This window comes from Perkinsus marinus, assembly GCF_000006405.1.
Source record: "Perkinsus marinus ATCC 50983 genomic scaffold scf_1104296973076, whole genome shotgun sequence".
NCBI classification, from domain to species: domain Eukaryota; phylum Perkinsozoa; order Perkinsida; family Perkinsidae; genus Perkinsus; species Perkinsus marinus.
In genome coordinates, this window is record NW_003201530.1 from 96968 (window position 1) to 117480 (window position 20513).

General features: G+C 48.5%; 7 protein-coding genes across 7 annotated transcripts; 5 read left to right on the forward strand and 2 right to left on the reverse strand.

Annotated features, from left to right (window-relative positions):
• Positions 1-1008: 1008 nt before the first annotated feature.
• On the forward strand, positions 1009-1936 carry Pmar_PMAR019725 (hypothetical protein; the record flags this gene model as incomplete). The annotated part of the gene is made up of 3 exons (XM_002766314.1): positions 1009-1163; positions 1442-1524; positions 1773-1936. 3 exons carry the CDS (start codon positions 1009-1011, stop codon positions 1934-1936), a joined length of 402 nt encoding a protein of 133 aa, XP_002766360.1.
• Positions 1937-2418: 482 nt separating this feature from the next.
• On the forward strand, positions 2419-3375 carry Pmar_PMAR019726 (conserved hypothetical protein; the record flags this gene model as incomplete). Its single annotated transcript, XM_002766315.1, has 4 exons — positions 2419-2513; positions 2592-2820; positions 2865-2978; positions 3217-3375. 4 exons carry the CDS (start codon positions 2419-2421, stop codon positions 3373-3375), a joined length of 597 nt encoding a protein of 198 aa, XP_002766361.1.
• Positions 3376-7160: 3785 nt separating this feature from the next.
• On the forward strand, positions 7161-8189 carry Pmar_PMAR019727 (conserved hypothetical protein; the record flags this gene model as incomplete). Its single annotated transcript, XM_002766316.1, has 4 exons — positions 7161-7450; positions 7617-7695; positions 7764-7924; positions 7973-8189. The coding sequence occupies 4 exons, from the start codon at positions 7161-7163 to the stop codon at positions 8187-8189; spliced, it is 747 nt and encodes a 248-aa protein (XP_002766362.1).
• A 54-nt stretch (positions 8190-8243) lies between these two features.
• On the forward strand, positions 8244-8734 carry Pmar_PMAR019728 (hypothetical protein; the record flags this gene model as incomplete). The annotated part of the gene is made up of 4 exons (XM_002766317.1): positions 8244-8360; positions 8403-8507; positions 8553-8682; positions 8724-8734. The coding sequence occupies 4 exons, from the start codon at positions 8244-8246 to the stop codon at positions 8732-8734; spliced, it is 363 nt and encodes a 120-aa protein (XP_002766363.1).
• A 1603-nt stretch (positions 8735-10337) lies between these two features.
• Pmar_PMAR019729 (Selenoprotein O, putative) lies at positions 10338-13829 on the forward strand (the record flags this gene model as incomplete). Its single annotated transcript, XM_002766318.1, has 16 exons — positions 10338-10586; positions 10631-10713; positions 10895-11018; positions 11367-11438; positions 11486-11607; positions 11650-11759; positions 11816-11933; positions 11980-12081; positions 12400-12486; positions 12529-12625; positions 12685-12854; positions 12903-12967; positions 13016-13098; positions 13138-13258; positions 13312-13424; positions 13556-13829. The coding sequence occupies 16 exons, from the start codon at positions 10338-10340 to the stop codon at positions 13724-13726; spliced, it is 1887 nt and encodes a 628-aa protein (XP_002766364.1). The 3' UTR covers positions 13727-13829.
• A 1279-nt stretch (positions 13830-15108) lies between these two features.
• On the reverse strand, positions 15109-17492 carry Pmar_PMAR019730 (hypothetical protein; the record flags this gene model as incomplete). Its single annotated transcript, XM_002766319.1, has 13 exons — positions 15109-15234; positions 15274-15396; positions 15547-15630; positions 15678-15792; positions 15843-16051; positions 16091-16282; positions 16327-16408; positions 16455-16542; positions 16591-16720; positions 16817-16948; positions 16988-17090; positions 17135-17238; positions 17364-17492. The coding sequence occupies 13 exons, from the start codon at positions 17490-17492 to the stop codon at positions 15109-15111; spliced, it is 1617 nt and encodes a 538-aa protein (XP_002766365.1).
• Positions 17493-17548: 56 nt separating this feature from the next.
• Pmar_PMAR019731 (hypothetical protein) lies at positions 17549-18478 on the reverse strand (the record flags this gene model as incomplete). The annotated part of the gene is made up of 1 exon (XM_002766320.1): positions 17549-18478. One exon carries the CDS (start codon positions 18476-18478, stop codon positions 17549-17551), a length of 930 nt encoding a protein of 309 aa, XP_002766366.1.
• Positions 18479-20513: the final 2035 nt, after the last annotated feature.

The window sequence follows — 20513 nt, forward strand, 5'->3', positions numbered from 1 at the left end:
AATCGCTTTCTCATAGGCGGCACTTCAAGAAGTGCGTGAAGAAGGCTCAGGTGCTGGCAGATGAAAAACAGAGAAGCCGTGAGGTCCCTGAGAAGGAGCTGAACGTGACGCAGGAGAAAGTTGAGGTATTAACGGTAAAGGTAATAGCATGTGGACATAGCGGCGACGACCAGTTGGAGTTTGCATGTGATGATATATGGTTACGCGGTATCGGCTGCATGCTTCGCTTCGCTAGGGAGAATGTCACATTTTTAGCCGCTGGAGGAGACAGCGCCCCCGGGACCGCAGCTACCATGGTCTCGGCAAGAGCAAGCAGTGATGGTGGCTCGTGTGGATGAGGAAGATGAGCTGGGCCCGCTGCCAGAGGGAGAGGAGAGAGCGCCGCGGATGATGCCCGGTAATATGGACACGGATATGGGGGAGTTCTCATGAAATGAGAACAGCGGTCTAGAGAGGTCACATGCGGAAAATGAGCTTGTTTTTTCGTTCGCTTGAAAGTCGTACACTCGCTACAGTCTAGCGCGCTACTGATGGTCCTGCAAAGGAAGAAAGGGGAGGGCTCGACAATCCTTTCTGCCGTACAAGACCACACGTTCTGTCCTAGCTTGCACGCAGGCGCTGAGTGGATAACACCCTATTTAGAGTGTGAGCAATAAGAAAATCATATAGAATATATTTGTTCACTATCTCGGTATTTGATACTATCGGACAACCTCAGTTGGTGACACGAAATTTTCCAACAGCAACGCCACCAAAGCCCACCTGGGATGGAGGATGAGTAGTGTTCATGGAGATTTTCGGTTGTCTATTTCTGATTCGACTCCGCGAAGTTTTTTCTAGGAGAAAAGTAGTTAGGAGATCAATTCTGAGTCTCGGACCGGCAGACAGTTTGATTCTCGAGTTTTGTCGAGTTTATGAATCTGTTCTGCTGGACGAGTGCGTTGTGAAGGATGCATTTCAGGTCCTGATCTACCGGGGAGCGATCGTGGTAGTAAGCGGGCCTCTTGGATGACCGATTGCCCTGAGGGTATGAAGGACATTTGGGCGTCGAAGGAGGAGCTGAAGGCGAAAGCAGAGAAGGCGGCGAAACGGCAGAAATCTGCCAAGGAGATCGCTGAGGAGGAAGAGGCCAGGAGGGAGGTGGAGGAGTACAATCAGGCTAAGTAGGGCGCAATACTACAGCTTTTCAATCAATTGAAAAAATGGAATTTGATTCTCGTAGAGACAGTTTTTAATTTTTTTTATTTGCTGACTTTGAGATTGAAGACGTGTAGAGAGGTCCCTATAGCAGTCCCGCTTACATGAATGGGGTTTGTTTATAATGGGTTTTCTCAATTTCGGGAATACAATCGTACCGCTAGAATAGAATAGTAGTTGTTACGTCATGTTCCTATTAGTCTCGATGATCACTCGCTTGTTTGAGGGAGTATACCGTGGTCAGGTATGGAGGAAAGTCTCTGATGGAGATTTACTCTGAAGGGCAGTTCGACAAGAAGGAGCAAGTTGCGCAACTGCGGAAATTGAGTGAGTGGCTTGCAGTATTGGAAAATATGATGGCTTTCTTCGACTGAGTTCTGAAATTTCCTCACTTGGAAGTTCCTATGCAAATTCGGTATGAGTGAACAAGAATCTCGCAAAATTTTCTCAGAGTTTTCATATTGTCACCAACACCTGTGGTCGGCCATGTGCATATTTCCAAACACGGGCGACTTGAGGCTTAGTTATTTGAATAGTTGCGGAAGGGTCATCTCCACAGTGCTTGGTGATCTCAGGGTCGGGCAAGGTGGATCTGTGGGGGAAGAACGCCTCTGCCCAGCGCAGGGAGGAGACGTTGCGGCAGAAGAGGCTAGAAGGGAAAGATGATGATGCTTTGATCAACAGCGGAATGTTCAGTATGACTTGTTTGAACTCTGGCAGACCTCACGTGGCGTTTTAGGCGCGGCTACCGCGGGGATGCCGGGGCGATCAGAAAGCACGGTGACAGCGAGCGGTCGGAAGATGTTCGATCCGACAACGGACTTGCAGGGATCCAAGTTTGGACGAGGAAAAGATGATCTAGCTAGAATGATCGAGGGAAATAAAGCTATGAAGTCGAGGTTCCACACAGGAGCTTTTCACACTTCCTTTTCGTGATTCACCATCCTATTGTGTTGGCAAGTAACTTCGGGCTGATGGAAGGTATTTCGGATGACACTGTACCAGTGTTTGGAAGTATGCACATGGTCTACTACATGTGTCGGAAGAATATGAAAACTCTGAGGAAATTCTTCTTGGTTTCTGTACGCTTCTATCCGATGTTGTATATGAACTCCTACAATTGGTGAGGAAACTCCTGAACTCAGCTGAGAAAAGCGTACATATATACCTCCAACACCGCACTGTACGGACGCAGTATCATCGCATTTATCGACATAGTGAATGTCGGTCATCCTCGGTGGGAAGTGGGCAGATTTGAAGGTTGAGAACGATCGTCTCAGAGACGGGATCGCTGCCGCAAGTCGAAGATGCGCAGAGTAGCGAAGCGATCTCGAAAACTTTTCTACGATGAGACCTCTAGACGAATGAATACAAGGTTTAGTTTACTTGATCAGACTGGAGCGAGAGTTGGCAGAGGCCCGCTCCGATAAGTCAAGCTTGTCGGCTCAAGTAGAAGCTCGAACCACCGAGGTTGAGGAGAAGGAAAATGCGCTACATGAGATGAGTGAGGCCCATAGGAGCATCACAGATCGACTAGAAAGAACAACCCATGAGCTGCACGACTTGAAGGCCGAATGCCAGGAGTTGAAAAGTTTGATCATGAACAAGGATCGCGAGCTTGGGGTGATAACGATTTGGCACTACTAGCTAACTTGCTTGAATAACAGGAACTACACGAGGTGAAATCTCACAGTGACGAAGTTGCTGAGAAGCTAGCAAGAGATCTCGCTGCTCGAGATGAGCAGGTTGCCCAGCTCACCGACAGCTTGGAAGCTCAGAAGGTTCGACTGAGGGCGATATTGACTTCATTCTGCATTGATGTCTTTCAGTGTTGGAATTCATGTTGGATTTCTCCAGCTGACCTCAGCAGCTTCCTCCCCAATTATAGGAGTTTGTTTACGAATTCGGGAAGATGTGTTCAGAAACCAATGAGAATTTCCTCAGAATTCTCATATTGTCAACGACGCATGTAGTTGACCATGTGCATATTTTCCCACCATTCACAACGCGGTGCTTCAGTTCCCTGAGGCCGAGTCATTCGAACGTATTCTCGATATTCAGAAAACATTCGAGAAGGCGAGCAAAGACTCTGAGATATTAAGGAAGTTGAACCAGCAGAAGGATGTGAAAATCGCCACGTTGACGAAGGAGAAGTCCCGACTGATTGAACGACTGTAGATTGCTGATATTAGTGACCAACCACGGACTTGCGGATTAGGACCCAGTTGCGAGCCGCCACCGCTGCTCGGGCTGTGCGCACCCGACGAGAAACCAAAACTGACCGGGACGCTGTTCAAGGTTAGTTTGAATGTCTGCGGTCATAACGTTGGCTTGCCAGATCCCGCAGTGTTACATGCTGTTAAGACAGCTGCTCGACGAGCATCAGCGCCTGTCAAAGCTGACAGCTGCAATGACGCAGAGGATTTGAAGGAACTTCGCAGAACCTTGGCTGAAGCCAATAGAGAGTGCTGAGTTCAACCCCTCCCTACGAGAAGCAGCTTGGAATCTTCAGGCTCGGACAACTCCGTCGAGCTCTGGTCTTGGAGAGGCAGGCTCATGAGGCTACCAGAAGACGAAGAAGTGACAAGTTCGACAAGCTGACGCCTCAAGCCCTGAATCCATGGAAGATTCATGTCTCTCGTTTGAGAGAATAGACTGTTGTCCCTTTCAAGTGGTGTCGCCTCGTGTTATGTGAACTTGTGTGCGGATTTGGACCGGTTAAGTTTGCTTTTTCTTTTACCCAATTTTGCCTATGATTATAAGCGATGAGACTTTTGTGAAACTCTATGAGATCGAAGTATGCCATCTCAGCAGTAACCTGATCCTCTTCGAGTAAAAGTCTTCGTGACGAGCATCGCAGAGCAAACTACAAAGGCACTCCGGCCGACGAGAAGTTCATTCAACTCGGGCCAGTGCTGGAGCCTCTCAGCAAAGGTATGTTTTACCGAGCTGCATCCACCTCAAGCTTTGCGTCGGCGACCCCGTACACATAGTCTGGAACTAATCACTAGTTGTCTCCGCGCTGTTCTACTTTCACCCGAAACGAACTTATGCTAATGCTCAGTTGGGAATGTGGCCGAGTTGTAACACTGGACATCGTACTATTGAGACCAAAGCCTCCAACGATCGTTCAGCTAACTCTCTCGGTGATAGTTATCGCACTGGGAAATGAGTCAAGAGCATTTAATAGCACACAGGACCCAAACAAGCTATCAGTGCATCATCAGTTGGATTGTCTCGATGGTAACCGGATGCCCTGAGCACTGGGAGCTCAGACCACTGTAATTCCAGCGGGAACGATTTCGCGCCACTGTTTAAGAATCACCACCACTGTAGAAGACAGGATTCAAGGTGATTGACGCTTGCAACATTAAAAGAGCAACCCGATATAAGTTGCGAGTCGCAGTATCCGATCGATAGTACACCCTCTACGCTATATTAAGCTGGGCGAGCGAGAACGTATTTTAATATAGCGCTCGCCCCAACTCCTTTCGTACAGCATTTCAACGGCCAGTCACGTGGTTTGAAGGTGGTCAGAGAGTCCTCGTCAAGGAGTCCGACAGCCGTTTGAGCTTGTTTGGAAGGATATATGTGAGGAATCTCAAGCCTTTGTCCCGTTTGTGAATCAAGTGGACTGCATCCTTCTATTTCACCCCGCGTTGGAACTACGCTGCCATTAGTCCATGTATTCAAGAGAACATAAAAACGTAGCTTCAGTAGAAACGTGTACAGAAGGAATGCACATGTGCAACGTATCACATTTCCTGGCCATTGACGTCGCATTTCGCGTCCGCTGCAGCCCATGGCAACAGTGTTGTCACAACACTCCCGCCTCTGGGTTTTTTAACTAACATTTTTCGCGTGAGGTAATAAGGTACAACCCTCTCCCTAAGCCGGGAGATGCACTACAATGGGGATACACCGTCGGCTCGATGGTTAGCACCTGCCACTGCTCAAGATCGTTTGAATCATCGTGAGGCATGGAATGAAGTCCAGATCGCGAAATATTGAGAGTTCTAGTCGTTCCAGTTGGAAGCTCGAAATTGAGAATTTTGTGGACGAAATTGCTATGTTCGTTCAACCTTCGTACGTCCAAACTCCCTCATCTGCGCGAAAATTGGTAGTTATAATTATGAGCTACTTAAAAGGTGTAATTGTTCTTCTCGTATGGCTGTGATGGAGGATGAGCTCGACGTGCAAGATTTGCTGAAAAAGTAGGTTGAGTCAGATCGGGCAATCTCTATTCACCACCTAGACGGATGCGATGATTCCAAAGGGTCCGGACTGGAGCCGAAACCAAAACGGGCGAATGAATGATAGAATGTCTAAGGAAGAGTTAGTTAATAGGCTCATTGCTTCACCGAGGAGAGTATCGCAGCATCGTAATTACTCTCGGTGACTACCCGATCCGCAGGGGGGACTGGCCATATGATACAGAGATTTACATCAAGTTAGTCTTTGCCTTAGATTAGGAAACGCAGTAGAAACCATCACTACCCGACTGCAAAGGCTCGTTGGGTTCAAAGCCGAGTAGCATCTCTAAGAAAATTAACGTGAGCTCAGACTCGTATTCGTGACACGTCGATAAACGTGAATGAGTGGGGCGGCACTCCTTTGCTGAGCATGAACAAGCGTGAATAGTAGCACAGGGCATTTTAAAGCGGCAGCCACAAGCGCGATCTTCAAGCATGGGCGAAGCATGGTGCACTGCCTTCTATCACGACAAAGATTATAGTCAGTCACATCCTAGAAAAAACCGCAATGCCTGATGGAACTGCTATTCTCATTGACGGTTCATGCACTCGTGTAATTCCAGATGGTAGATACAAATCTGCACATTCCGTTGTAAGGGAAAGTCATGATGATTTTGGACACGACAATACAGTCTTGACGAAAACCGAACACTTCATCGACTCGATGAGGTGGTGGTCTTCAATATTATGGTCAATCTCAATCAGCAGATTCAACCTCCTCATCGCAGCAATAATATGCTCCAACGTCATTTTTATCGGTCTTGAGATTGACCTCGGAGACTTCACCGCAGCCATCAAAGTATAGAAGCCCCTACAGCGTTAGAAGCCTCATCGAAATCACATCTCAGGACCGTCCAGGATGGTACGCGGTCGAGAACATCTTCCTTATCATCTTCTGTATCGAAATTGCTGCACGTATGCGTCAACATGGACGCTCTTACTTCCGAGTCTGATACGAGTCGACGGTTCATTGTAGACTCCTTGTTCTTCATCATCAGGATTCATGGAACACCCTAGACTCTATCATAGTAGCTTCTGGTATACTCGAGACGTGGATCCTATCCCCAATTGGCAGCAGCACTACCAACTCCCGCGTGCTGACCTTGTTGAGGTGAGACCTCGTAGCGTTATACGGCCTCATGGTTTTGTTCGCCTATTCTGTATGAATATAATATAAACCATCATATGAAAGATCTAGAACGTATTATAAATTATAATACGCTTCTTATCCAACTAGATATTTCATCTAATGTATTGGAGTTGCACCCGTTTTACGTGAAGTGGCGTAAAACTCGGTGAAAAGCTCTATATTCGCGCTACACAGTACAGCGAGCGCGAGTTGACATAATGGATATTTTTTCTCTATCACGGCTTCAATCAATTACGTTTCTCATAGTATATGTTTGTAGCAATGTTTACATTGTATGTGCGAAGTATCAGAGCGATTATCATTAATTTCAAGACAAAACGCGCATTTATCGCATTTGCATATCAAATCGGCACGCACTGTAGTCGTGAAATATGTTTTTCATATCACGGATGAAACTCCATCGTATGGTTATTTTATAATTTTATCCATTGTATTTGTTTATCTTTTATAATCTTATACAAAAGAGCACTATTTTGTGATCTTTCATAAGTTGTATTTACTATTATTTATTATATTTTTCATCATAGTTTATGAAAGATTTATAAGCGTATATCTATAGTATGGTGTACCTTCCCATTGAAGAGGTTGAGAGCTCCTTTCTATTCAGAGTCGTTCGCCTGCTCCGTCTTGGTCGTCTGGCACACCTCCTCCGGCCCTTCAAGGAGTTATGGCTCATCATTATGGGTGCCCGAATTCGACCTGTTACAACATCGGATGGATTTTCTTCATCAGGTGTGGTTGATTCTCTGAAGACTCTAGGATGGGTGTCCCTACTGCTACTGCTTGTTCTTTACGTTTGCGCTATTTTCACCACATTGCAAATTGGACAAGATACTGCTACCTACGGACCGTAGGTAAAGGGCTTGCTCATTGCGGCCACATGCTCCTTGTCGGAAGCGCGGGCCGGGCCCGACCTCGAAAATGTATGCAGCACGCATGCACATTGACGTGCTCCTTGGCGGATTTTGAGATTCCCACCTTATGAAGTTCTGAGGGTCTCTGAAGCTGCATGTAAGGTACATGATATCATCTGGGGGATGGGACCATAAGGAGTACTTCGGCACAGTACTGAGAAGTATGTATACTCTATTCCAAGTAAGTTACACCGCCTGGCGTCCATAGAAGCGATAGTAGCCAAGCGCTGCAAACGCAGAATGCCTCAGATGATCACCTTAGAGAACTGGGCAGATGGCATCGTTCGCCATGTCGTGAGCAACGAGCCGTTGATGGTCGTCTTTTTCTTCGTCTTTATTGTGATCACTACGTTCGGCCTTTTGAATCTAGTTGTCGGGGTCATCGTGGAGGACACGCTTGCTACTGCTCGGTACGGACCAGAGTGCCTCAACCCTTGAATGCCTCAGCTTCACCTCAGAACGAATGATGATAAGATACGTAGGAAGCAGGAAAAGGAGAGGGCCCGAGTCTTGGCTCACTTGAGAGATATATTCAAAATGGCCGACCAGGTGAATACCCCTCCCATCTCCGTCCGATACCACTCTCAGGACGAATCGGGCAGTTTGACTGTTGAGGAGTTTCGCCAGGCCATTCGGAATCCTGAGGTCATCAACTCAGCAGATGAGCGCTTTTAAAGACTCTGTTATTGAATACAATCGCCAGCGTGAGGCAGGTAGGTTGAATCGAAAATGAAGATGATAGATCTACCAGTGGCCGACGCGGAGGAGCTATTCATGGTGTTGGATTATGACGGTTCGGGAGAGCTCAGTGTGGATGAGTTCATTGGTGGGTGTGTGAGAATGAAGGTCCGACTGGCACCTAGACCTGGCTCGAGTCCAGCGTTGTAGGGCCTGGCGCAGTCGAAGGACCTGCTGGCCGTCCAAGTATCGATGGAAGCCCTCGGGAAACGCTTAGATGAATTAGAAGGTTATCTTGTTGATTCCGAAAAAAAGGTGAGATGCGAAGTGAATTCCGATGCACTAAGTGTGACATGGTAGGTATTCAATCTGGAGCGTAAAACGAAGAGGATGGTCGTTGAAGCCATGGAGTTCTTTGACCCCAAAGAGGAGCCCCTCTCCCCCTTGCCAGGCTCGAATCACAGATACCACCGTCCTCAGTTTCCTACAGGTAGCGTCGATAGAATTATAGCGGTATTGTGAACATTGTAGTTATCAGTTAACAGCCGTAGAGAGAGCCCCAAGAGAGCCCCCTCGGGCCTAGGGGCTCATCGTGGGCAAGTGTCGATCCCACCGTATCCAGACAGTGTACTCCATGCTAGTATACTGGTGCTCTATTGCCATCACCAGCCTCAGATTCCTGAGTTCACCTACAGTGACAGGAAGTGACGAGTGATAGCATGGTGACTTTTCTTATTGCTGTCTGCTCGCGATGCCAATAGAATTGAGTGTTGAGTTTTCGATGAGTATTAGAACATAAGTGCCGCTTGAGCTCATTGCGGTTGGCTCTTATCAACACCTTATGGGATGTTTGGGGTAAAATTACATAGAAAGTTGCATGACCATTATGAGATTCACGTGAACACTATTGAAGCCGCGCACTGCCACAAATACTAGAATGCTCCTTACTGTGTGATTGGCCCTTAAGACATCATATAATGAGCGAGAGATGAGCAATCATTCAAGTTGCTAGCATCACCATTGGCGACTCTGGTAGAGAGCGCCCTTATTCCTGACTTGACCCCGAGGATGATCAGGTGGCATTTCTCTAAAAATTTGCTGGACGTGATCTGGAGTTGAGCAGGTTTTCAATTGTTCTCATGTTATTTAGATTGCAATAGTTCCTCTTAGTATTATAGCGACGCGTTCGTGTTGGAAACATTATGTGATCAGATGGATAGGGTGATTTTTTAGTTCTTTTTCATCTTCCGTAAAAATGAAGATGTGAGATTAATAGGAGATTCGTTTTTTCGTGGAAAAGATGCTTAGTTGCTTGAGAAAAAATATAGCGAAGGTAAGGAAAAATTACGAGCAGGAGTGGCTTGGAATTAGGGACGCATGGAAGACAACTACCGAGGGTTTGTCATTTGAATGGTCCCGTTTTTTTTTCAATGCAGCTGCGGAATCCGAGCGGAGGTGGAAGGGTGACACGATAGCTTCCCGGAGTGGTGATACGCTTACAGTCAAGCTCGGCTTGACAAAGAGCAACGAATGTCGCCTGAGATCAGTCAAGGTTTCGTACCACGTCAGATGTGAAATTCAAAGCTCGCCTTGTATAACTCTAGCGTCTCGTTGAACTCGCGAATGCAGCGCTGTGAAGCACCCAAGTCCAGTGCGGACTTGAACCAACTCATTTGTGTTCGCCTCGGAGATCTTTTTTCTATCGCTGGGACGACCACACCACGTACAGTAGTTTTCCTCAACATGCAAGCACCTCGAGTTATACCATAACTCTGTCGAATATGCGACGCTGTTGATGCTGCTGTTGTGACGCTTGTATGATGGCTCGCGCATTGACATCGTACGGGTGCCTTATTGCGTTACTTTCCGATTGTATTAACGGATCTCCAACTGTTGAGTCCATAGAGCCTTGCGATGTTGGGTCGTTATGTTCTTAGCGTGTTCTGATCCAACTGGTGAGGGATCTCTGGGTCTTCCAATATTGTTCCTCGGTAGTCGTCTTAGCGACTGGACGTAGTAGTGCCTCCCTCGCCCAGTGCCATGCTCCTTTTGTATGGCCTCACAAAGGGAACTCATCACGTTGTGAAGCTATTTCGGACATTGTGTAACGAATTATCAACGACCGGTGTCCCCCTCAGATATCTCATGACCCAGCCAGAGGTAAGCCCTCCTGGTCCCAAGGCCAACGCCGTCGTCGGTCCAATCGTCCTGCGTGGTCTTCAGTACCAATCCAGAACATGCGCACTCGAGCGGTTAGAGTTCTCGACTTGCCGAGTACTCGAGCAACTACCCGTGGATAGAAAGTTGCACGAGGGAGTGCCTAATCAGCCGAGGCCTGTGCCCAACGCCATCTACGCCGCGGTGCCCTTCCAGCCTTTGTCGAAGCCTCAGACTGTACGTTCACTTCTATCGGCAATCGTAATCGTCTTTCGCTGTAGGTTTGCATCTCGCCAAGTGCATTCCGATTGCTGGGAGTTTTCCATGGCATTGATTATGACGAGTTGGATGAGGCATTCGCTGAGTGAGATTGCGTGTCCTGCCATGGGAGCGCCGCCGCCAACTCGCCTCAAAAAGGCACACTTCTCGCTCAATGTGACTCGGTTCACGACCGCCTCGGGGTCCCTCTGGTCTTCCTCCTAGGCCTGAAGATTTGTTCCAACCAAAGAGCGCTCTATTATATGTGAGAGAGAACTGCCGCATAGGTACATCTCCGGCTCGCGGCGAATACCGGGCTCGCCGGGACCAGCAGCACACGTTTACTGTGGTCACCAATTCGGTTACTTCTCAGGGCAGCTCGGCGACGGCGCTGCCATGCTCCTAGGCGAGGTCGGTCTTTTGGTGGCACTCTTGCTTTTCAATATACAGTGCGAAGCAAACAGTTATGCATATTTAGATTTTCGAGATGGCTTTCTTCAATTCGAGAGTAATACGAATATAGACTACGGAACGCTTCTAAAACGTTGGTATCAATCGATTCACATTGTTATCATGTTGATATTACTCAAAGTTGACTTTCGAACTCTCGAAAATTGAAGGTGTTGAAAATATTACTTTGCATAATAACGGTTTGGTTGTTCACACTGTAGCTACTGATCGAGTTGAGTTCGTGCTGGTTGATTCTGTAGCGAAAAAGAATACTCTTCGCTTTCCTCTCGTTGTTTATGATGTTTTCAGGTGAATGGTATCGAGATCCAACTGAAGGGGTCGGGCAAAACGCCTTTCTCTCGATCAGCCGACGGCCGCAAGGTAGGGGTATTCATCAGCCGAGACCGAGCCATGCTAAGTGTGCTGAGGTCCTACGCTCGACCATCAGAGAGTTCCTCTGCAGTGAACATATGCATGCACTTGGCATTCCCACGACACGCGCCGCTGCTGTGAGTGTTAGTTTTGAAGACCAAGTCATCAGAGACATCAAGTAGGGTCGACCCCAGATATGACAAGAAGCGATTCACTACAGTTACGATGGCAATGCGAAGCTCGAGCCGACTGCTGTCGTTGTTCGTCTGGCAGAAACCTTCCTGAGATTTGGATCATTCGAGATCTTCAAATCGACTGACTCCATCACAGGTGCCGTGATTAAAATTGTTCTTCTCATGAGAGAAATCATATTTCGCTGTTCATAGGCCGTGGTGGTCCAAGTGCTGGAGACACCGCTTTACTACAGAAGCTTGTGGATTTCGTTATCAACAACTACTATGAGGCCGAGTGCGCCGACATAGAGGAGACATCCGTTGAGAAAAAGTGAGTATCACACTCATCGACGTTTTGACTTTCTACTCGAGGCCAGATGCGAGCAGTTCTTCCAAGCTGTAGTCGAGAGGACCGCGAAGTTGGTCGCAAAATGGCAATGCGTTGGATTTTGTCATGGTGTGCTGAATACCGATAATATGTAAGCTGCTTCTGATGTCCCTTCTGACCACTCAGTGTCACTTGCAACGAAGTCAACTGTGTTACAATGGAGCTTCACTCTAGTGATATGAAAAACACTAGTGAAAAATATATTTCTCGACTACTGCATAGCCCCGCAATTATCGCGTTTTTCACCGAGTATTACACCAATTCACGTTAAACGGGTGAAACTCCAATGATAGCGATACAAGTACTTCAATTGAGGCATGATACATGCCGCTATCATACACGATAACAGAGAAAATCGGAGGCGCATCATCCGCTTGCTTGATGGTGGCACTTTGGTCTGCCCGATCAGGTCGATCGTGGGGGATACTATTGATTATGGCCCTTATGGATTCGTTGAAGCCTTCCAGAGAGACTACATCTGCAACACTAGTGACACGTAAGAGCTCTTTGGCTCGTCGATCACATTCAAAAGTGTCAGGGGAGGCCGATACACCTATGAGGCTCAACCTAGGATTTGCCTCTGGAATTGCACCAAACTAGCTGAGGCCTTGGCGCCCATACTTGACCCTGAAAAGGTGCGCTTCGCTTTCGTTGGTAGCTAGACCTTATGCATACCTATCGCATTATGTATCAGTCAACGGACATACTGAGGAGTACGTATGGGAGAGTTTTCATGAAAGAGTATAAGCGCTTGATGGCGATGAAGCTCGGCTTGGTTGAGGAGCGCGAAGGTGACAGCGACCTCGTTGAACGCCTTCTGGACACTATGGAGAATACGGCTGCAGACTTCACCAATACCTTTAGGTGAGGCTCTCGAGCGCAGTTCCTCTCGCGTTATTAGTATACTCTTAGAGCGCTTTCTACGGTCAAAGTCGATGGAGACGATACTGATTATGGGGATGCAATTGAGAGAATAAGTGAGCGAGAAGGAACTCGTGCAAGGACGCATGTTGGCGTCGCTGTAGTTGAGTCGTGCCTGGTTCCCGAAGAGCTAGCAGCGCGCATCAAGGTGCCTGTGCGACCCGAGGTGCTGGCTCAACTCAAACTGGTATGAATGCTTGCTGTTTCTTTGTTGAGGAGTTTACAGGTGAATCCACAAACGCTGCCGCTCTATGGGATCGATGAAGGAGCTCTCCGGAGATGGGAAGAGGAACTCGACAAGAAGCGCCAGTATTTGAACATGGACGAGAGCACGAAGCGTGAATCAGGTGGACACACCTGAGAGGTGCCTCGTCGGTTTTGGATACGTTCGGATGATCAGATCGCGAGGCATGGTCAAAATGGTTGGAATCGTATGTTCGGAGACTAATAGCAGAAACTGGACGTAGATCTGATAAAGACCGCTCTGATCATATGAATCGAGTGAATCCAAAGGTACGGGGACACGCTTATATATCCTCATAGGATCTCACGTGGCGACATGGGCAACCGTCAGTAGCACTAGTCAGCCGATTCGCACTGATTCCAGTCGGGCGTTATCAGTACGATTCTATTATTTGTTCCAGGTGGTGTTGCGGAATCATTTGGCGCAAAAGGTCATCGACGCCGCTGAGGAAGGCAACTTCGCGCCGGTTCGGGAGCTCCTCCAAGTTTTGGTCGATCCGTTCAGTGAGAAGATCCCAGAAGAGTTCACAAAGCCCCCGCCGCCTGGAGCGAAGGGTCTTGCTGTTAGCTGATCTTCATAGTGCGCTTTGTCCCATAAGTATTATCAGTACACGAATGATGCAATCGAGGTCAATGCCTTGGCAGTCTCGGTTGTGGACATGTGTTACAACATCACTCTAACGTAAAGAGTATTTCTGTCAATCATCGGATTACATGTGTATCTTTATCAAGCTTTTCTTCTGAGTCTTCTGTTGACTTGTGACGGGGGCAGCTGTTAACCCACCCAACCTCCCCCCCCCCCATAGCACGAGATGACTAGTCTGAACTATATTTTCCCCGTCGACTAGTAGGCGATCATACCCTTCCTCTAGCAAGGGAGTCATCACGATTATATCCCTCTCCACTTGAACACAACGGGGAGTAGGTTATAGTCAAAAGACCAAACATGTTGCACGACCTCAACACCATCATGCCATGTAAACATACTAGGCGCCGTGATCTTCGGAATCGGCCGGCATGAATCTGAGCGAATATCTCACTAAAGTGGAAGTCTTCGTCGGTTACCTGTGGGGTAAGGCAGTATAAGCTAAATTCCATTTATCTAGCTCCGACTGCGCATCCTTCAATCTTTTCCTCAAATCTTGTACTATGCGTCCGTGCTCTTGCAATAAGTAGTCGTTGGCCACTAACAGCTCCCTGTTAGCTATTCGGAGGTGCTCTAACTCATCGCGGTCCCGTTTAAGAGTCTCTAACTCAGCATTTACCATTATCGACTGTTCTGAAGGTTTCATCTCTATTTCGGAATTGGAACTGCTCGCGGGATTAGATATTCCCTCGCCGTGGTCGTGCTGACAACCAGTAGATGCAGTGCTTGTAATCGACAGGTTACTGGACCCAGGCTGGAGGGATGGATCCTTCGCACGATCATTCTTAGTTTCCTGTCGACTCCTACTTTTCGGTCCCCACATTGCTACATGAGAAACGGGTGAATTTATTGAACTTCGTCCCGTTGCAGGCGAAGATATCGTCACCGCACCCTTCCTAGTTTGTGGTTGACCTGAGGCTAGTGACCTCTCAGGTTCCGTTACCCCTTCATCTTTGGAGACTCCTCCTGACCCCGCTGAGTGAGAGTCATTTCCCGTAGAATGCCCATAAGGATTTGCCATACTAGTAGCTGTGAAATGACCGATGCTCGCGGGTGAGAAGAGGAAGTGGCGAAGATTAGTAGCTGACCGATGGCGAGCGAGGAGTCGATGGACATCTCCAGCCAACTTCCGGCTCACTGGACTCAGGCTACGCGGAAGAGAGGCGCTGGAATCTCGACAGGCCGTCATTGCTGGGAAGAGCTATTCCATGTTGGCATTCACAGATTATTGACAACACGTCACATATGGCTTCGAGCAAGCACAGGACAAGGTCATGCGAGATGTTGAGAGGATAACTCAGACTAGCACTATAAGGGCTTTGGAGCGGGCTTCACCTTCTTTGGGTTGTCAACCCGGATAAGGGTTTTGAGCTCCTCAATGTCGATGCTTCCTGTGCCGTCACCGTCCAAGAGGGCGTAGACAGCGACGATGTCCTGCCATACACTGTACCGTTGAATACCTCCATGGCATACCTTGTCACTAGCATCCGAAAGGTCCAGCTTTAGGTCCTCCCGTAGGGCTTGCTGGAACTCTCGTAGTGACAACGTACCGTCACCATCCTTATCGTACTTCCCGAAGAGGCCCTCCAGGGTCAACTAAGAGGAACAGTACATCCTTACTAAAGAGAAATGAAGAAACTGCACATCATACATACTATGATAAGGCGAGTGAGATGCCGAGTGGCCTTCTATGTGATACATTCCAGCAGTTGGGAGACCACTGTCGATCTCATCTACGCTGCTCACCTTATGGGTCGCCCTCGCCGCCCTCATATACCGCCTTACCCTGCTCATAGTGAGATGCAACTGTTCTCGAGCTTGACGCCGAACCTGATATGACCAGCGAGTGTCAGGAGCGCATGGACCAAACTGCCGACCTGTCGAACGCGATCCTCAAGGGCAGTCTCTATCGGCACCACAGGGGCTGCCTTTCCCATGAACTGCATCAACTCCTTCAAACTCACTGTACCATTCTCGTTAGTATCGATTTGTCTACGATGCAACGGCTGCCCACTGAGGAGCCCATGGAAGGCTACCCTTACCGGACGAACACCATCACTTGCTTGTCTGTGAGGACAGTAGTTGGTATGCGTAGGTTGACACGAACTGCCTTGAGTATCTCGCCCGGACTGAGCTCTCCAGAATAATCTGTATCGCATTTGACAAATAAGTCTCTCCAACCATTTCCCATCCCGAGGGACTCAGCTGCGGCCACGAGCTTCCTTCTCATGAACTTCAACAACTGAAGGGTCTGCGGTGGCTGACCTCAAATGCATCTTTAAAGATCTACCTGGGATTCTTCCGGAGGGCGATAGAGTGGAAAGCTTGTTGACGGCCGAGTGTTGGTCTCGACCTTATTGGTGTCATAGTCGACGGAAATGACACTAGCCGGTCTGGACTCTCCCTTAGGGAGGTAATTAATACCACGTCGCAGATCCTCGAGCATCCTCTCGTCATACAGGCCGATATCAGTTATCATCACCTGAGGGTATACCCGTTCAACTGCCAAGGAGAGGCGCGTGGCACCTCAGCCATATCGGCATCCCGTCCCGTCCTAGGCCCTGGCTCACTGGAACAAGTCTCACGGAGGGGGCGGGGTATCAGAGAGCTGCGATAGGGATCATTCACCACCCAAGATGCTACTACGATCCTACTTAGGCACCGTAGTAGCTCTCGTCAAACTCGGTTGAGGGGTCGTACATGTCGAGACGCGGCCGGGCTGTGGTATACGGCCGATCGAACCTATGACGGTGCTTTCATTCACAACTGGTGGTGGTGGAGGATACCTACTGTATGATCTTGTTCGAATGAGCCTCTGGCAGAATGCGGCAGCTGGGGGCTGTTGAGTAGTGCCTTTGTTCACTCGAGACTTATAAGGGATGTCGGTAACATCCTCATATTTCGGCAGTCTAGTCCTTAACTGAGATGACCAGAAAATGTTGAGGAGATAGCTGAGGACAATTGATTGCTGCTTAGATACCGCACCCCGGCCAACGCCTATCTCTCTATGACTTACGATAGACTCGAGGCCTTGGGTACGCCTCTTCAGCATGGCACAGAGCATGGAACTATCTCGTGAATCAGCACGGATGAGGGCGTCGTCGAGAGCTACCTCCAAGGCTGAATCGGCCGATTTACGGTATGCTTCCTAAAGTCATTATTATCATAGGTGGTCAACCCAACCCACATAGGCCGTCATGGTCTTCCTATTCGCTTCATCGACCAGTCCGTGGAATTTTTGCCGTCGATCCTTCAGCGTTCGACGGGCGTCGGATAGTTGAATTCGGCGTCTATGACCAGCAGATGGTCGGACAGCAGGTAGGATGATGGTTACCTTCTGGACCTCATTTGTATCTTATCTCGTGTTGGAAGATATTTATGACTTCTCCTCGCATAGTCAGCAAAGCTTGAGCGTAGGGCGGCGAGCTCCGTATGGACCTGAAGACCAGTCATCCTACACCCACTTGCAGTAACTACTCGTAGTCCTCCTCAATGTAGTAGCAAGAGAGAACACGGAGGAGTAGGTCGAGGATGGTCGCTGATGGGAGAGACAGTAGCCTCACCGGGCGGAGGATAATGTCCATCTCCCTGGCATGGGCCTGTTGCAGCACCTTTAGTCTAGCCCGATCTTGATAAGTAGACCTCATGCCATGGTTAATGGATGGGAAACTATCGTCGGACTGAAATCCCATTTGGTTTCCATCCTGGCCTCCGAAAAGAAAACTCAAAAGAGTTTGTCGTATGAAACTCAGCTATTATTATTATCAACATCATCATCGTCTTCTGTAAAATCAATACACTGCCTGGCCTTCTCAGCCTCCACAGCGACCTCCTCAGGCATGTCAACTTCCCCATAGAGGCAGGCCATGAGCATACCAAAGAGTAACGAGTCCACTTTAGGGTGGTTCTCCAACGGGCTTAGGGCACCATACGCCATCACTAATGATAATGCTCGCCGGACTTCACCCCACATCGCTGCTGGCTGGAGGACGAAGTTGTGGGTGACTTCAATAGTAGTGGTTGAATTCCTAACCTCATGTAGGCATCCCTGCGGTATGAAAATGAGATCTCCGGGCTCCATAGTGAAGTAATAGAGGTGACGATAGCTGCTCAAGTCAGATGAACAATCGAATAACGATGGCAAGGACTCGACACCAGCGGGGGCACCAGAGGCCATACGCCACTCTTTACGACCAACAGTAAGCCAAGTGCATGCCGCAGTACCTAGGGGGTCTATGTGGGTGGCCGAGCCTGTGCCTGGAGTGGCCACGAATACCCAACGCATGACTTCAGATAGCTTCCTGGCGAGCTGAGATTTGTTGTTGGCCAGGAAGCATTCACTTTGGACGTCGAAGTGAACAGCATCATCACAACCCTGTGCAACATATTCCCAGCCTTTTATATTCACTCGTTTCCCCGCTTCTATTGCTTCCAGGGCCTCTTTAACCAACATAAAGGAGTCTACGCCGTCTACGGTACAACCGGCCACAGCATCGCCTGCCAATTGCGACAAGCCTTTTATGGACCCCCAGGGTGAACTGGGACCGACGGACTTCCACTGACGAATGAGGAAAGGCTCAGTTGCCGTGCTCATACCGCGACCGTCTTCATGGATCGGGATAGGTTCCCAAGGCAAGCAGCAACAGGTGTCGGCACTACAGCCGTTGGGGCAGGGCATTGATGAATGAACTGAATATGGGCTCAACAGAGTATTGGAATACGTGACAAGAGCCGGACTTAGAAAAATTTTCAAGAAAATTCCCAAATTCAATTTTGTGATTTCATTCAGTGTCGTTGATACCTTCGTTGGTAAGAATGTACTGTTGGTTCACAAAAGCGCACTATCGCACTCGTGATATTATTGTAGATCACATCCAACAACAGCATCGAAACAACGACCAAAGTGCAGTACCACCACTTGTACGAAACAGCAGTCTTGAGTACACAAGACTACCCTCAACAGAGCACTGATTTCGAGAGAGTACTTCTTCCCATAGGCCATACCCACCTGTGATGGGTGTAGTTAACACCATCCGGGCCGACGGTGTGATCCACCGCTACACACACAACGGCCTTATCACAACATACCTCCGGTAGAATACGGCTGCCTAGAGTCGTATTCAACCCCATCAACTGACTGCTCGGGTCGCTGAGAATTCTCTCACGTCAATGGTAGTTCTAACTGTCCTCCAACACGGCGTTGACCAGATAACGACTCATGTCAACGTCTACAGCAACGTCCCCCCTGTGATTCCCTTGCATGGCATCGTCGTGAATATCGTATCGATTGATCGTGGACGAAATTGAAGAGAAGTCTGCAGATAAAATTCAAAATGCGCATTCGGGAATCGCTTCGCTCCGCTTTCGGATACCGCGCGCGCCCGAATCATCATTCGAGATCGTTGAACTTGGCCGTGGCTCTTGGCTGATATGGAAAGAACCGAGGCGTTCAATATACCCCTCCCAAGTTTCAACAGCCTTTCCAGGATCAAGTTATGCATGTGAAATCTGATCCTTGGAACGCTCTAGAATCTTAGGAGTGGTCTGTTGAACACACCGAGCATGTCAATGAAACTGGTTTCAGAAGGAGTTTAAGACCGTTCGTTAAGCACATCACTAAAGAGGCTCATGTTTAAATATCAGTGATCTTCTCCTGGTCATAACAATAATAGAAGTCTGCGCTGACTTCTCTACTACAGCCACGGGCCTAAAAGGCAGAGTACAGAATATGGCGAGCTTGTTGCAGGTAGTAGTGGAATGCGCATGCTCGGTCGTATAGGATAACTTCACGATGGATCGCTTTGCAGTGTTGGAATATATGCTCCCTTCTCTTACCAATCACGGTAGAAGTAGGCAAAAACCTATGAGAATTCCCAAAATTTTCTCCGAGTTTTCATATTATGGCCAACACCTGTGATTGACCATGCGCATATTTTTTTACACGCTCTCTCGGTCACTAGTGACTTCGTGAAAGAAGTCAACATCAACGTGAGTCAGCCGAGCTTGGTTAGGTGGCGACTGATGAGTTGGAGGCGGGCAAGTGTGGTTTACACGAAGTAAAGAGTGCGGCCCGAGCTGCGTCACGGCTCTACAGAACGGGATGGAGAATGTAAAGAGGTAGTAGATAAATCTGAGGGCCAATCAGGCCTATACCGGCACACAGGTCCATACTGGCAGATCTACACCGCTTGGCTGAAGACGTGAAGTCTCAGGTGGGCGGCAAGGCTGACTAGCATGACCTCCCATGGTCTGGTAGCAGATGCACCTTCAGAAGAAGGAGAATGCCCGTCTACAGCACTGTCTTACTACCCTCAAGGGTAGTGCTATGGACTGACCCGCCGCTGTTTATGACCGATATCTCTCCCAGTAGAGAAGGTGTCTGTTCACCAACAGTTGATAGCCCTACAACGCCGAAAAGATGACCTTGATGAGGATTTGGGCAGCGACTGATCAGCCGATGGGCTCCTCGTAAGGCTTGGCTCTATTTGACTTGTTATTCCCTATATACAAGGCAACATGCCGTTTACATGACTCGATGTGTTGAGGTCTTCACCAGGCTTGGTTGTTGCGTTCATGTGTGATCTCAATTATGGTGGTAGAAGAGGGTATGGAATCTCCATGGCGAAAGGTAGCTACAGCCGCCGTTGTAGCAAGTGCCGGTATTGCTGTGTACCTCACACTACTGTATCGTAGTAGTGCTGATCGAAGACGTC